Source organism: Chanodichthys erythropterus, chromosome 11 (assembly GCF_024489055.1).
Source record: "Chanodichthys erythropterus isolate Z2021 chromosome 11, ASM2448905v1, whole genome shotgun sequence".
In the NCBI taxonomy this organism is placed as follows: Eukaryota; Metazoa; Chordata; class Actinopteri; order Cypriniformes; family Xenocyprididae; genus Chanodichthys; species Chanodichthys erythropterus.
This window is the reverse complement of record NC_090231.1, coordinates 45,151,844-45,167,443: the sequence shown is the minus strand read 5'-3', so window position 1 is coordinate 45,167,443 and position 15,600 is coordinate 45,151,844. Positions and strand designations below refer to the sequence as shown.

The 15,600-nt window shown below is 39.7% G+C and overlaps 1 protein-coding gene across 9 annotated transcripts in view; it reads right to left on the bottom strand.

Moving 5' to 3' along the window:
- dennd4c (DENN/MADD domain containing 4C) overlaps positions 1–15,600 on the bottom strand; it is a 112,096-nt gene that overhangs the window by 15,805 nt on the left and 80,691 nt on the right. For all 9 annotated transcript variants that reach the window (XM_067399892.1, XM_067399894.1, XM_067399897.1 and 6 more), the window contains one exon: positions 1,990–2,134. In XM_067399892.1, the coding sequence (XP_067255993.1) occupies positions 1,990–2,134 (145 nt within the window). The remainder of the gene's footprint in view (positions 1–1,989; positions 2,135–15,600) is intronic.

Sequence of the window (15,600 nt, the reverse complement as noted above, 5' to 3'; positions counted from 1 at the left end):
TAAATCTGGTTTAACTCCCAAAATAGCTATTAAAAGGTCTCTGGGCAAATTAACCTGAAAAATTGTATTAAAGAAACCAAATACATTTGTCCAGTAAGGGACTCGAATTGTACAGTCCCAAAAGATGTGTATGCGTGGCTATTTTGTTCTCCACACTCCCTCCAACAGGTATTAGACTGACTTAAATTAGGCAATGATTTGGGGTGTTCGAAAATAACGACTAATCACCTTCCAATCATATTCTCTACAGATTCTACTACATGTCATTCTATGTGTTTCTACATGTATTTCAGCCCAATTCTCATCAGATATCACTAACTTAAAGGGGCTCTATGTACGATTTTTACTTTAATAAAGCATAAAAATAGTTAGTGTAGTGCTTGTATTGGGCATTAATTTTAGTCATTCCCGCAGGTCTCGCGCTCACACCGAAAGCACGCGCACTACTGATCTATATTAGTGGAGCGAACAAGCCACGCTCAGTCTCAAACAGAGACAGAAATCAAACAGAGTCACAAGTACCAAAATAAGCGCCTTCAAGCGCTTAAACTGTCAAATACATACAAAAGTATGTCAAAACCAGCGGCACACTCAATCTTGGCGAGTATACAGATAAACACAGTCAGTTTTGAATCGTTAAATAGCTAAGAAAGTGAACCCATGTCGTGTGTAACGGTATTAGGTCCATAGAATGCCGTTCATAAACTCTTAAAGGGACAGCAGTCCAATATTCCTGCTGCTGTCTGTCATGTTAATCAAAGAACAAAAGACAAAGAAAATCACTTTCTGCTCTTGACTGAATACATTTTATAACTTTAATGGTAAGAATTGTTTGCAATAAAGACTACAGAAATTAAGGTAACCAATGCAAAATAACACAATGTGTTATTTTACATTTGATTACTTTAAAATTTTCGTGGGTTTTTATTCAGGCAAGAAATACTACAGAAATTAGTTTCATAGCTCTCTTTATTCTATTGCATTTATTTGAGCTGTTTATATTTTATTACTGACTTTTACTTTTTTTACTGAAAATAAAACTCTGCATTAAAGAAAAGTAGATTTTTGTATATGTTGTCATTTATAGTTCTTAGAAAGAAAATTGGAATCGGCAAAAAATATGTATCGGCCGATCAAACTAACCAAAAAAATCGGAATCGGCCAAGAAAATTGCAATCGGTGCATCTCTACTAAAAAGACAATTGCACTCCCTATTGTTGCTGGCAACCATATGCTGTAAAAGCTGGCAACCCGTGTCTTTGAACGAGGGGGCGGGCCAAACAATATTTTGAATTTGGACTGCAGTACCTATTTTGAACACTGGGTGTCATTCCTACAGATAGCCCCTTTAAGTTCCTTCTCCCATTTTACTTAATATAATGTGTGTTGTCTTTCTTCATATCCTCCAGAGTACTGTATATACGGCTAATTGGTCTAGGGATCTTAAGCCTGCCTGTGTCTGGTCTGTTGCAATTAAATCTAAAATGCATGGCAATTCAGTGGATTTAGCCTAAATCTACAATGTAGACAAACTATTTGTGTTGCCATAGCAACTTTTTCAACTGCATGACATTTTCAGCATTTTTTCTATGTATGGGTGATGATGATCTTGTTTGATTTTGAGGAAAGCAGTTGCTAATAAAAGTGTCAACCTGGCATTTACGAACAATAGAACTAAAATTATAATTATTATATTAATTATAATATTAATTCAGTTACTTACCATTCTCATTAGATTAAACTGTAACACACATTTTTATAGTAGGAAAACTTGCATCTTCATCTACAGTTGGAACTAGGAAATGCATTCCGTCTGACCAGAAATGGGGCTAAAACCTATACCCTCCAGAGTTAAAAGATGACCAGAAGGGGGCATATCAAAAGCAGAGGCAGAGACAGGGGCATAAACCAGTATCTAACAACCTAGCTATAGGGCCACAATGTATAAACATTTCAAATGCAAGAGCATAGAAAGGAAGGAACTCGAACCTGTGGTTATCAGAGAAGGACCTCTAAGAGCTGCCCCACGCAATGCTTGTTTAAACTGCACCACTCCTCGCACCAGGTTCCGCATTTTGGTCCACATGAAAAGTCCACTACGGTTACGGCTTGGCCAAGGACTTTCCAGGACAGCCTGCACAAAACACAGACATTGACAGGTCAGGAGTAACCATGACAAATTGGTAACAACATGGTAACACACCGACATTTGTAATGATTGTATTGCTTCAGTAATGTGATTAATGCATCTTGTAATAAATTTTGAGTTTTGCATGAATATGCCTTCAGGCTCAGAGGCACTAGAGGGAATCACCACAATGAACTCTATAATTTGACCTTCAATCACATGTAAAACAGTCTCTCAAATTATCTGGGCCTAGGGAAAAATAAATAGAAATGACAGCTACAAATCAACAGTTTTTTTTTTGTTTGTTTTTTTTTGGATAAACTCATAATATTGCTACCTAAAAAAATTTTATATAACAGATTTTATATAACAAATTATGTATAACAGAAAGGTGCTATTATAAAATAATATCATGCTGCTTTGACGTATCAGTCTGTAAGGGTGCAGTGGTCTTCACTGCTCTGTGGTGTAGTGCTACAGTGCATGTTACAATAGGAAGTCAACCAAAATACCTATTACTGCCAAGTGTAATGTTAAATAGGTCTTTGTCAGGTGACGTCACACTCGTGAGAACCGAAGTGCATTATGGGTGTCGCCGCCATTTGTAAGGTATCAAACAATCTTTGTGTCAAAGCCCAGTTGTTGTTGTTTTTTCTTTCGCTTCCTTTTATTGGAAAAAAAGTATACTTTTGTTGTGTGAAAAGCTGCAATAATACATTCCACTATAGAAATTTCAAAAACTTTACTACGAGGCAAGATCTTGTTGGTTTCTTACTTGAGGGACTCAAACACAATTATTAAAAAAGGTTCAAACATTCACTGATGCTCCAGAAGAAAACGCGATGCATTAAGAACTGGGGGGTGAAAACTTTTGAACAAGATGAAGATGTCCAAATTTGTCTTTTGTTCAAATATATAATTTTTTTCGTTGAGAACTGCCCATCGGAAGCTACAGAACATATTCACATGTCTCCCGGAAGACAAATGGAGTAAAATTTATCTTTCATGTTCAAATTCAAAAGTTTTCACCTCCCGGGTCTTAAATCATCATGTTTCCTTCTGGAGCATCAGTGAATGTTTGAACCTCAGTCATCCTCAGTGTGAAAAGGTGCATCTCAAAAGTCAGTCACTACTGGAAAGGGTTCAAATATGCAAAAGATGCTGGAAAACTGAAGAATTTGCAGGACCTGAAGGATTTTTCTGAAGAATGCTGGGCAGTTTAACTGTTCAGGACAAATAAGAGACTCATGAACAACCATCACAGGTCATCCAGGTAACCACACACAGTATTAAGAATCAAGGGTATGTACATTTTTGAATGGGTCATTTTTATAAATTCAGATATTTTTTGACTATATGTAAACATCTTTTATGCAAAATATCTTATTCAGGACAGTGCTAAATACAAAAATAACACACATTTTGCATGAGCCCTCTTATTTTGTTTAATTAACATTTTGAAGATTCTGCAAGGGGTATTTAAACTCTTGAGCACGACTGTATGTGCTATGAAACAAAAATCAAGTAGTGAAGTTTATTAGTGGAATTTAAACTGAATCCCTTTACTTAAATATGTCTTTTTTTTTTTAATTCTTACAATTTTGCTGAAACTTTTTAAATTTTCATGTATGACATATTTTTGCTCAGTATCCATATTATAACTTTCTGACTACTTTTTACAGTTGTGGTCCTATGACATGTAGCTAAAAACCTTTTCATGTCATTGCAGGTCAACCTGCTTAAAGATATTGAGACTGACCCCGACTGGACACCATCCCTACATCAGGGCCACACCAGCATTAAACACACAGGGTGTGTTTCAGTCAGCTCCCTGGTTCAGTAGTTAGGGCACTGATCAGGGTGTCAGCCATTGTAAGGACTGTCTCATTCTCAAATAAAATGATCAGTTCTTCTCTTTATTAATACCAGTAATGACATTGTATAAAGAGGATGTTGTCATGTTGCTGGAAATAGAGTCATCCGTATCCTAATGTGTAATAAGCCAGGGTCATTAGTGCCTGAACTTGTGTACACAATATACTGATTCAAGAGCTCAGGAGCTGATTGATACGCACAAACAGACACTAAGCAAGGAAGTAAGGAAAAACACAATGCAGCCAGCTGAGCCTATGCTCCACCAGGCTGGAGAAAGTGATCGGCTTCATATCGAGAAGATGCAGGAGGCTGGAGGAGATGGTGATCGGCATGTGCAGAAGTGAACCGACAGTTAGCATGGGCTTGATAAATACAGGATGTCTGTTGTTTGTTTTGGAGATGATGAAGATAATGTACTATACGTGTCTGCCAAACCTGGCAACCTTTATGGGCGTTATTAAATTTTTGGTGCCTCTGATTCCAGTCAAAAAGAACATTCACAATCAATTTCAAATGCTTGTGTTACCCTTAATGTACTTCAGATTTGATCTGTCTGCACAATACCTATCTCTCATGTTTCCCCAAAGACAGTATACATTAACTGAAAGTATGTCATTTCTATATGCAAAACTGAATTTTTCAACTGCATAGGTAGACAGACCTGATTTGCACAGAATTATGTCTCCTTTGTTTGAACACAGAGTAGCATTAATGTTTACTGCATGGTGTTAGTTTTCACTGCTACGCTGACGATACTCAGCTCTATATTTCCTTGCGCCCTGACGAAACCTACAAATTCACAAAACTAACAGAATGCATAGCTGACATTAAAAACTGGATGACAAGAAATTTCTTATTATTAAATTCAGAAAAAAACTGATATCCTAATCTTTGGACCAAAAACTTCCTCACGAAAAAACCTTGAATACTCTCTAACACTTGACGGGTGATCCATTAAATCTTCGTCCTCAGTTAGGAACCTGGGTGTGCTCTTTTGATACCAATCTTTCATTTGAAAGTCATGTTTCTAGTATCTGTAAAACCGCCTTCTTCCATCTAAAAAATATATCTAAATTACGACATATGCTCTCAATGACAAATGCGGAACAGTTGGTTCATGCATTCATGACCTCAAGACTAGATTACTGTAACGCTCTACTGGGTGGTTGTTCTGCTCGGCTTTTAAACAAACTACAGTTGGTCCAAAATGCGGCAGCTAGAGTTCTTACTAGAACCAGAAAGTATGACCAGTATTAGCCCAGTTCTGTCAACATTACATTGGCTCCCTATTAAACATTGTATAGATTTTAAAATCTTGCTACTTACTTATAAAGCTCTAAATGGTTTAGCTCCCCAGTACCTAAGTGAGCTCTTAATGCATTATAGTCCTTCACGTTTATTGCGATCTCAGAATTTAGGCCAGTTGATAATACCCAGAATATCAAAATCAACTGAAGGCGGCAGATCCTTTTCCTATTTAGCACCTAAACTCTGGAACAATCTTCCTAGCACTGTTCGGGAAGCAGACACACTCTGTCAGTTTAAATCTAGACTAAAAACACATCTCTTTGCTCTTGGATACACATAACACATTATCAATACATTAACATTTTTGAAATCCGTTAAAGGATTGTTACGCTGCAATAATTAGGTGGGCCGGAACCGAGAACATTTCCTATAACACTAGATATACCTGTACATCAGAATAAGAATGGCATCTACGCTAATATCTGTCTCTCTGCTTATCCTTAGGTTTGCCGGGTGCTGGATTCAGGCCGTATCCAGATCAGATGGAGAACCTGTGTCTGGACCTGACTACAACGTAGCCCAGGAGCCAATGGGCCTAGAGATCCAGTTCTGGCTGCATCTATAATTCAGATTTTTAATCCCCGTATCCGCTTACATATATTTATATATAATCTATTTTTAATCTCTATAATAAAAATGTATAATTCAGATTTTGATCTCCATATACATTTACATATATTATATATATCTTCCAAGGGTTTTTTTCCCTCCTAGGACTTTTTTCCCAGTGCTAGCACGCTGGGTTTTTCTCCTAGGGGTTTTTTTCCACCCCTGGAAGTCAGCCGACATTGGCTTAATGTAGCACCATCTTGTATATGTTACATATTACCATGCCTGGTTGTACAGCTTATTTTTAACCACTTCTTTTTTTTCTGTGCTTCTAATATGTAAAACTGCTTTGAAACAATTACCAATTGTAAAAAGCGCTATATAAATAAATTTGACTTGACTTGACTACTGACTATTTTGAGATTTGAGATTTTTCACAGAGAAACCATCTGAAAGTGCATGCTTGAATCTTTTGTAGAACTTTAGTGTAGAAAAGTGCTGATGTATTTCACTTATAATACTATATAATTTAATATAAGCAGCTTTGTTTACTTCCACTGTGCCCATCTACATTTTGTGCTGATGCTTTATCCATCCTTGCATGAACTATAAAGAATGCACAATTACATTTTTCAAAATGTCGTGTCCTTTATTGTAGTCATGAAATCAACACTTCAACAGCCAAATGAAGCATACAAACCAAATGTTGTACACACAGGGTAAATGATTTGTAGTTTTTTTTTTTTTTTTTGTTTTTTTTTTAATTTACAGCTATATGCACTAATAGACACGAGCCGTAAACCAGATAGTTAACTTTACACATGAATGAGAATGGATGCAGCAATGTGTGGTCGGCACTCCAAGTTATTGCGGGCTGGTCTGGTTGTATGGACAAATGGTCTGAATCGAATTGATAACAGTTTATCCAAACAAAGACTCCAGGAATATTTGTTAAATTGATCTCGGTATGGTATTGTCTCAAGTTTTCTTCTTCTACAGTTTAACGATTTCTAATCAATTTCTAACTTTTTATAATCCCTTCTCTGAATAGCATGGAAGCCCGTTTCCGCCACAAAAAAAAAAAAAAGATGAATTGCGACTTTTTATCTCAGATATTGCGAGTTTATATCTCACAATTGCGAGTTATAAAGTCAGAATTCTGAGATATGAAGTCGCAATTGCGAGTTATAAAGTCAGAATTATGAGATATAAAGTCGCAATTGCGTGATATAAAGTCAGAATTGCGAGATATAAAGCCGCAATTGCGAGTTATAAAGTCAGAATTCTGAGATATAAAGTCAGATTTCTGAGAGATAAAGTCGCAATTGCGTGATAAAAAGTCAGAATTCTGAGACAAAGTCGCAATTGCGAGTTATAAAGTCAGAATTATGAGATATAAAGTCGCAATTGCATGATATAAAGTCAGAATTGCGAGATATAAAGCTGCAATTGCGTGATAAAAGTCAGAATTCTGAGATATAAAGTCAGAATTCTGAGAGATAAAGTCGCAATTGCGTGATAAAAAGTCAGAATTCTGACTTTTTTCTCGCAATTAACTGATGGTCAGTATCTCTGTCTGTAACAGTGCATCCAACGATAGCCGTGCTTGCGTGAAGTCTGAAGCTGTTGGTGTATAAAATGTGCCACTTCAGCTTTGTCTGATTTATTGCGCCTCCGCCACAGCTGATTCTTCTTCTTCTTATGGTTATTATTATATTGTTATTATTGTGTAAAATTCATTAGTGTATCCATTCTGTTAAAAACAACTTTTATTGCCCAAATACCTCGACTGTAATTTGCAGAATTGCATGATTCTACCCTTGAGTTGCAAAGTTAATGAAACATGATAGGTATTGGTTGTTTTAGTATTAAGCCCACTAGATGGCAGTAAAAGCTGTTTTTTTCTCCTTGAAACGGGTAACACTTTATAATAATGTTCAGTTATAAGTCACTTGTAAATTATTAGTTAATGATGAACTAATCATTTACAAAACATGATTATATGTTCATAAATGATTGATAAGTGTTATGTTAATATTTTATGAATGTTTTATTAATTCAGTTATAGGTCATTTATAAATTACTAGATAATGTTCAACAAATAATTTATAAAACATGAATATGCATTCATATATGATTAATAAGTGATATACTAACATTTTATGAATGTTTTATTCATTTGGCTATAAGTCATTTATAATGTATTAGTTAATGAGATTAGTTAATGATTATTAGTAAATTATCATTAGTAAGTGATCAGTATATGATTTATTGATGAAGTTGTAAGCTGGTCTGTGTTCAAAAGCACAAACATGCAGGTATGCTAAAGCACTATTTTTAAGAAGAGTAATTTATTTGTTTTGAAGTGGATTAACATTTAGAAATGCCTTACAATCAGGTGATTCCAGTGGATTATATTAAATCCTTTCACTTATCAGCACAGACTTGTGTTCTGTGTGTGGGGTCTAGTGATGAAGTCATCCTCTGATCCGGATTTACCTTCCACTGAAGCTCACATCAGGTGCACAGAGTTAAACACTCCATGTGTGTCAGAGAAGACAGCTGTCTATACCCTTACCAGTCAGCACTTACACTGCAGTACACACTACAAAGTGTTAAATACCTGTTATAGATGATGTGTAAATGCATGAATAAATCATTTACAAAGCTTTCTGCATCCCCTATTCTAAAGTGTAAACTATTCTTCACTTGTAAATGTGTCACATATAATTTGTAGACCTTTCTTTTCTGTTACAAATTATTTGTATATGTATACAAGTAATTTATAACACTTCCTGCATACCCTATTCTAAAGTGTAAACTATTCATCACTTATAAATGTGTTACACATCATTTGCAGATGTTCCTGTTACATGATCCATCTCACTCAATTTCTTTACCCAAACCTAAAATTTGCATTATTTAAAAAAAAATAAATAAATACATTTATAAATAAATACTCTGCCACCGTTTAACCAGCACTTAATCATTTAATTTTTATTTTGTTTTATTTTGTTTTTCATGGAACAGCTCCTCACCATAACATGAAAACGCACCATAAACTGATAAACATAGTCCATTATTTCGTGCATTATTTTCAAGTCTTCAGAAGCCGTACAATGCCATTGTGTGAGGAAAATATTCTTATAACGTAATATAACATTATACATTAAAGGTCCCGTTTTTCGTGTTTATAGTGTGCAATATAACATGTGTTCATGTTTCGTGTGTAAAAAAAACAGTATTTTTCACATAATTTACTTATCTGTATCTTATCATAACTTGGAGATGCACGCGCTCAGTGTTATTGTAAACATGTCTTTAATTTTACCCTATCAATTTGAGCCGGAATCAGACCCGGTGATTGGACTGCGGGATGGAAATAACAGCGTTTCGACGACACTCTACAAACGCAACCTTGTGTGTTCCTGTGGGCGGAGGTTAGTCAAAAAACTGTTTTAGTGAGGTCATTAAAGAAGGAAGTAGAGGGATGTAGTCCAAACTGGCCGTTCGATGTAGGCGACTTCTGTTAAATAAAATATCTCGCTTGGCATTGAACTTTGAGCTTTAAAATTTTACAGATTTTATTTATACTCTAACAGCAACATTACACACTGTCACGATCACCGTCTGCCCCTGTCAAGTTTCGGACTACATTTCCCATCATTCCCCCTGTCTATCACATGCACTCACTCCACCAATCACCTGTTGCCACATACAGTCATGCACACTCCACACTAATCACCACACCCAGCTGATACGCATTACCTGGACTATAAAGGACTCACACATACACCACCTCACCGCGAAGTCTTGATTATTGCCCCGGCTATCATTTCTGAGCGTTTATATACCCTGTTTGTCTCCCGTTGCCATTCCTGTCTGTTTACCGTTTATTGATTCATCGCTGCCTACCTTTTGACTTGTTGCCTGTTCTCTGGACTGTGATACTTGCTTGTGACCCTGATCTACTGCCTGCCTCTGATTACGATTCTGCCTGTTCTACTTTGCTGTGTTTGCTGGTTCTGACCCCTGCCTGTACGACCACGAATATTGCAATAAAGCCTGCTAAATGGATCCCATGTCGAGTGATGATTCGTTACAGAAGACTTCGCCGCCACCACGATCCAGCAGCTTTCCCGGAGGATCTCTACACGGTATGGACATCAATCAATTGTTGTTGTGGAGTACGCAGGGCACACGATCACTGGAGGATTACATCACAGAATACCTGAACATTGCATATTATTCAGATCTGCCTGACTGTGCACTTATTGACTTTTTCTGCGATGGTGTCAACCAACCACTCAAAGAACAATTAATTCGTGAGGGACCCCGTTCTTCTCTTAGTCATTTCCTGGACTATGTGTTATTGACTGTTGGTTCTCCGTTTACCGTGGGGGTCGCGGAGGAATGCGACACCGAGATAAACCACGTAATGGCCGCTGCGCCAAAGGACATTCACAAAATGGCGGCTACCACCATAACAACACCGAGCCACATCTCCGCTGATCGCCCAGAGCCACGTCAAGCCTTCGCAGATCGCCCAGAGCCACGTCACGTCTCCGCTGATCGCCCAGAGCAACGTCACGTCTCCGCTGATCGCCCAGAGCAACGTCACGTCTCCGCTGATCGCCCAGAGCAACGTCACGTCTCCGCTGATCGCCCAGAGCAACGTCACGCCTTCGCTGATCGCCCAGAGCAACGCCACGCCTTCGCCGATCGCCCAGAGCAACGTCACGTCGCCGCTGATCGCCCAGAGTCACGTCAGGTCTCTAGATCAGTCCGGGAGTGGAGAGGGTTGCGTTCCAGTGTGACCGATCCACCGTTGATTTCAGTCCGAGCAGCTGGCATCCCCAAGTCTCCGTCGGCCGCTTCGTCCTCAAGCCCGGTGGCCGCTTCGCTCTCAAGCCCGCCGGCCGCGTCGCTCTCAAGCCCGCCGGCCGCGTCGCTCTCAAGCCCGCCGGCCGCGTCGCTCTCAAGCCCGCCGGCCGCGTCGCTCTCAAGCCCGCCGGCCGCGCAGCTCTCAAGCCCGCCGGCCGCGTCGCTCTCAAGCCCGCCGGCCGCGTCGCTCTCAAGCTCCGCCGGCCGCCGCTCTCGCCAGCCGGCCGCTTCGCTCTCAAAACTGCCGGTTGCTACGCTCTCAAGCTCGCCGGTTTCAACGCTCTCAAGCTCGCCGGTTTCAACGCTCTCAAGCTCGCCGGTTTCAACGCTCTCAAGCTCGCCGGTTTCAACGCTCTCAAGCTCGCCGGTTTCAACGCTCTCAAGCTCGCCGGTTTCAACGCTCTCAAGCTCGCCGGTTTCAACGCTCTCAAGCTCGCCGGTTGCAGTGGACTTATGCACCCTGGACGCGATGGACGAAATGGCTGCTTTGCCAGTGCCCACGGGCAAGATGGCCGCCCCTGCGGTGCTCAAGGATGCAGGGGTTGTTCCAGCCATTGAGTCCGCTTCAGCCAGTGAGTCTGCTCCAGAAACCGCTCCAGTCGGTGAACCATCGCCTCATCCTCGTAAGAGGAGGAGAAGGAGGAGGAAGGCTCCATCTGTTCTTCCCTCTCTTACGTCCAAACGTCTTGTCCTGCCGGCGCCACCTGTGCTCCTCGCTCTGCCGGCGCCACCTGTGCTTCTTGCCCTGCCGGCGCCACCTGTGCTCCTCGCTCTGCCGGCGCCACCTGTGCTTCTTGCCCTGCCGGCGCCATCCACGCTTCTAGCCCTGCCGGCGCCATCCACGCTTCCAGCCCTGCCGGCGCCACTCAGGAGTCTTGCCCTGACGGCGCCATCCACGCTTCCAGCCCTGCCGGCGCCACTCAGGAGTCTTGCCCTGACGGCTTCACCCACACGCCTGGTCCTGCCGCCGCCACCCGAACCCCTTGCCCACGAACCTGCGACGGGCCCCGCTGAAATCCCTAAGAACTTTTTGGGGGGGGGCAGTATACCTAGGGGTGGGGAGTTTGTGGGTGGGAACCCTGCACGGCCGCGGTCATCAGCGGTCCCTGAACTGCCCAGACCACCTGACCTGCCGTGGCCGCCTGAGCCACCTGACCTGCCCAAGCCACCTGACCTGCCGTGGCTGCCCAAGCCGCCTGACCTGCCGTGGCTGCCCGAGCCGACTGAACTGCCGTGGCTGCCCGAGCCACCTGACCTGCCGTGGCCGCCTGAGCCACCTGACCTGCCGTGGCCGCCTGAGCCACCTGACCCGCCGTGGCTGCCCGTAGCACCTGACCTGCCGTGGCTGTTCTGGAACCTGCATTGGAGATTCCGTTCCTGTCAGCTGTTTAATCTCCAATGCACCCACCCCCCCTCCCTTATTGGTGTCATCTACGGCGCGAGGTCGCGCCTTCCGGGAGGGGGGCGTTATGTCACGATCACCGTCTGCCCCTGTCAAGTTTCGGACTACATTTCCCATCATTCCCCCTGTCTATCACATGCACTCACTCCACCAATCACCTGTTGCCACATACAGTCATGCACACTCCACACTAATCACCACACCCAGCTGATACGCATTACCTGGACTATAAAGGACTCACACATACACCACCTCACCGCGAAGTCTTGATTATTGCCCCGGCTATCATTTCTGAGCGTTTATATACCCTGTTTGTCTCCCGTTGCCATTCCTGTCTGTTTACCGTTTATTGATTCATCGCTGCCTACCTTTTGACTTGTTGCCTGTTCTCTGGACTGTGATACTTGCTTGTGACCCTGATCTACTGCCTGCCTCTGATTACGATTCTGCCTGTTCTACTTTGCTGTGTTTGCTGGTTCTGACCCCTGCCTGTACGACCACGAATATTGCAATAAAGCCTGCTAAATGGATCCCATGTCGAGTGATGATTCGTTACACACACTAACTAAAGTTTCGACATGCCGAATTTGAGTTGATTCAGCGCGACGCTTAAAAGGATGGAAATGTAGACCAGAGGAATGTTTGCAGCGATTAAACACTTTAATTTCATTCTGTTACTCACACAAAATTATGATTTGCTGTCATTTCGCTGGTAATGTAGCACACATGTCGTCTGTTCTGTATACTGCTTTTTGTAATGTTTTAAATAAATTATTGTGACTTAACGTACATTTATCTGCCTGTTACACTACGTATATTGTCAAAATGATTATGCTTAAGGTTATAGGGTGGAGTAGGGAGCTTAAAATTATTCTTTTTTATACAACAGTATACCAACTAAGATAACAGTCACTGTAAATATATCTATATTGGGTTTTTATATTTGTGAAGTGGCTAAAAAGTGGCTATTTAATGTATAATAATAACAAAGCAGTAATTCTGATGGTCAGTCGCAATGAAAGGAAATGCAAGCAAAGTAAGAACTGTGAGAAATAATGTTTCACACTAGTGAGAAAAAGTCAGAATTCTGAGATATAAAGTCGCAATTGCGAGAAATAATGTCAGAATTCTGACTTTTTATCACGCAATTGCGACTTTATATCTCCGAATTTTGACTTTTTATCACGCAATTGCAACTTTATATCTCAGAATTCTGACTTTATAACTCGCAATTGTGAGATATAAACACGCAATTGCGAGTTAAAAAGTCAGTATTCTGAGATAAAAAGTCGCAATTCATCTTTTTTTTTTTTTTTTTTTGTGGCAGAAACGGGCTTCCATAGAATAGAACCCGTGTCTGACCAATACAACCCAGTGACATGTGACACTTGTCGTGAAATCACCACCAGGTGGCGCAAAGGGATGGTTTGCAACATTGCATTAGGCTGCTGTGACATTTGTACTTTTACATGAAGATAAAATAATGAAATAAATTACTGGTAACAACAACTACAACTACAACAACAACAACAACTACAACAACAACAATAATAACAATAACAATATGACATTTAATCTCAGCTAATTTTTATCACATAAGTGCTTTTTGTTCCAGCTATTAGATTACTGTTACATTGAAATATTACAGTGACCGCAGACTAAATGCTTGAAACTACATTTAATAATTCAGTGATGTATTTCAACAGGTCAGGCATGCACATTTATTCCCATTTATTCCCATACAACACAGAGCACTGGGCATAACATGCAGAAAAACAAAGTGTCCATGAATTAAGAAATTGTTGATCACTTTTTAGTAAACCATTTCTTTGTAAATGAATTAGGAATTTGTTGATCACTTTTTATTCAGTAGTTCCTTTGTCTCTGAATGAATTGAAATTGAAAAAGAATTGAATTGAAAAAGAAACTGCTCATCACTTTTTATTAAAATGTTTCATTGTAGCCTACTACTTAAAATGTTAGAACATCGTAGGCTATTCATTCGTTCTTATGATTTGAAAAATGAAGAAATAAATAAATAGTCTAAAATGTAGTCACAATTTAACTACAGTGGAATTAAAATGCAGGGATGAAATATCCCAATAAAACGTCCTCATGTTTCAACTAAAGCGAATGTCAGCACAGAGCTCCGTAAATTGACATTTTCAAAACGGACCTACATAAAGTCCGGGGATAGTTAAACTTATTAATTATTGCATGTTTGACAGACAGATCAGTGTTTGTATTCCCTGTGTCTGGGATGTACAATTAAGACAATGCATCATCAGTAAATACATTAATAATAACGTGCTTTGGTTTATACCCTAGTTCAGAACGAATTCAAAAAGGCTCTTTTGTAGGTATGCTATTACAGTGAAAATTTCAGTTAAGTTTTATTATAAATAATTATTTTAGGCTTTGTTGTGTTAGGCTAATAACACACCGTTTATGTTTTATGGGGAAAACCTATCAAAAAATCAGCTGTTTTCCAAAATGCAGTGTGAATCCTGATCAGGATATTTACTCTTGCACTTTAATAAACATAAAAAATACACCACAAGACCATCATATATCTCACAGTCAGTGGCAGAAATTTCCTCAACAAATTATGTGCAATGAGCTGATCAGTGTTGGGCAAGCTACTTGGAAAATGCAGTGAGTTAATCTAGCAGTTACTCTACATTAAATTAAGCTTCACTACACTAAAGCTACCTCCCTGAGAAATGTAGCAAGCTAAGCTACAGCAACATGGCAGAAGTATTTTACTACATCTAAGCTATTTTTTAATTTATTTTTTATACTGAACCAACTTCATTCCAAGTCAATGCTATCTCAGTGATCAATAAAACTGTCAGTCAAACATAATTGTTCAGTTTAATTGCTTATTCAACAACTGTTCCAAACCAATTTGGCAACAAAAACAAACAAAAAACATGTTCCACATAATAACATAAACCGTACACACGTGTTTGCATGTGTATGTTCAATTTAGACTCAATTTAGGCAAAGGGCCTAAAACGAAATTTTTGCCACACCTGCCAATGGCAGGCGACTTAAAAAAAATTTACTGGCCAAAACTATTTTTACCAGCTTTGAAACAAAAACAGGCAGTTATGACACCAATATTTTAGATACTAGTGTAGATACCAATTGTGCTAAAACTAGCTTAATTTATATAATTTTAATAGCCTACATTTTTAAAGACAAGTAAACAGTCAGTAATGAAATAAGAAGAAATAATCAAATTACAAGCAATAGCACAAATAAATGCAATGCCACAAAGATAGGCTCCAAATTAAATAAACAGTGCTTTTCATGCAGGTCTATTCATTAATGTTTGTGAATAAAATTTATATTTTAAAAACCCCTTATTGTGTTGAAGTCATTGTTATTTGTCGCTAAGAAATGTAAAATCTGGTTGTGGTATAGAGTCCGTGAAACAAGTTATGAAATC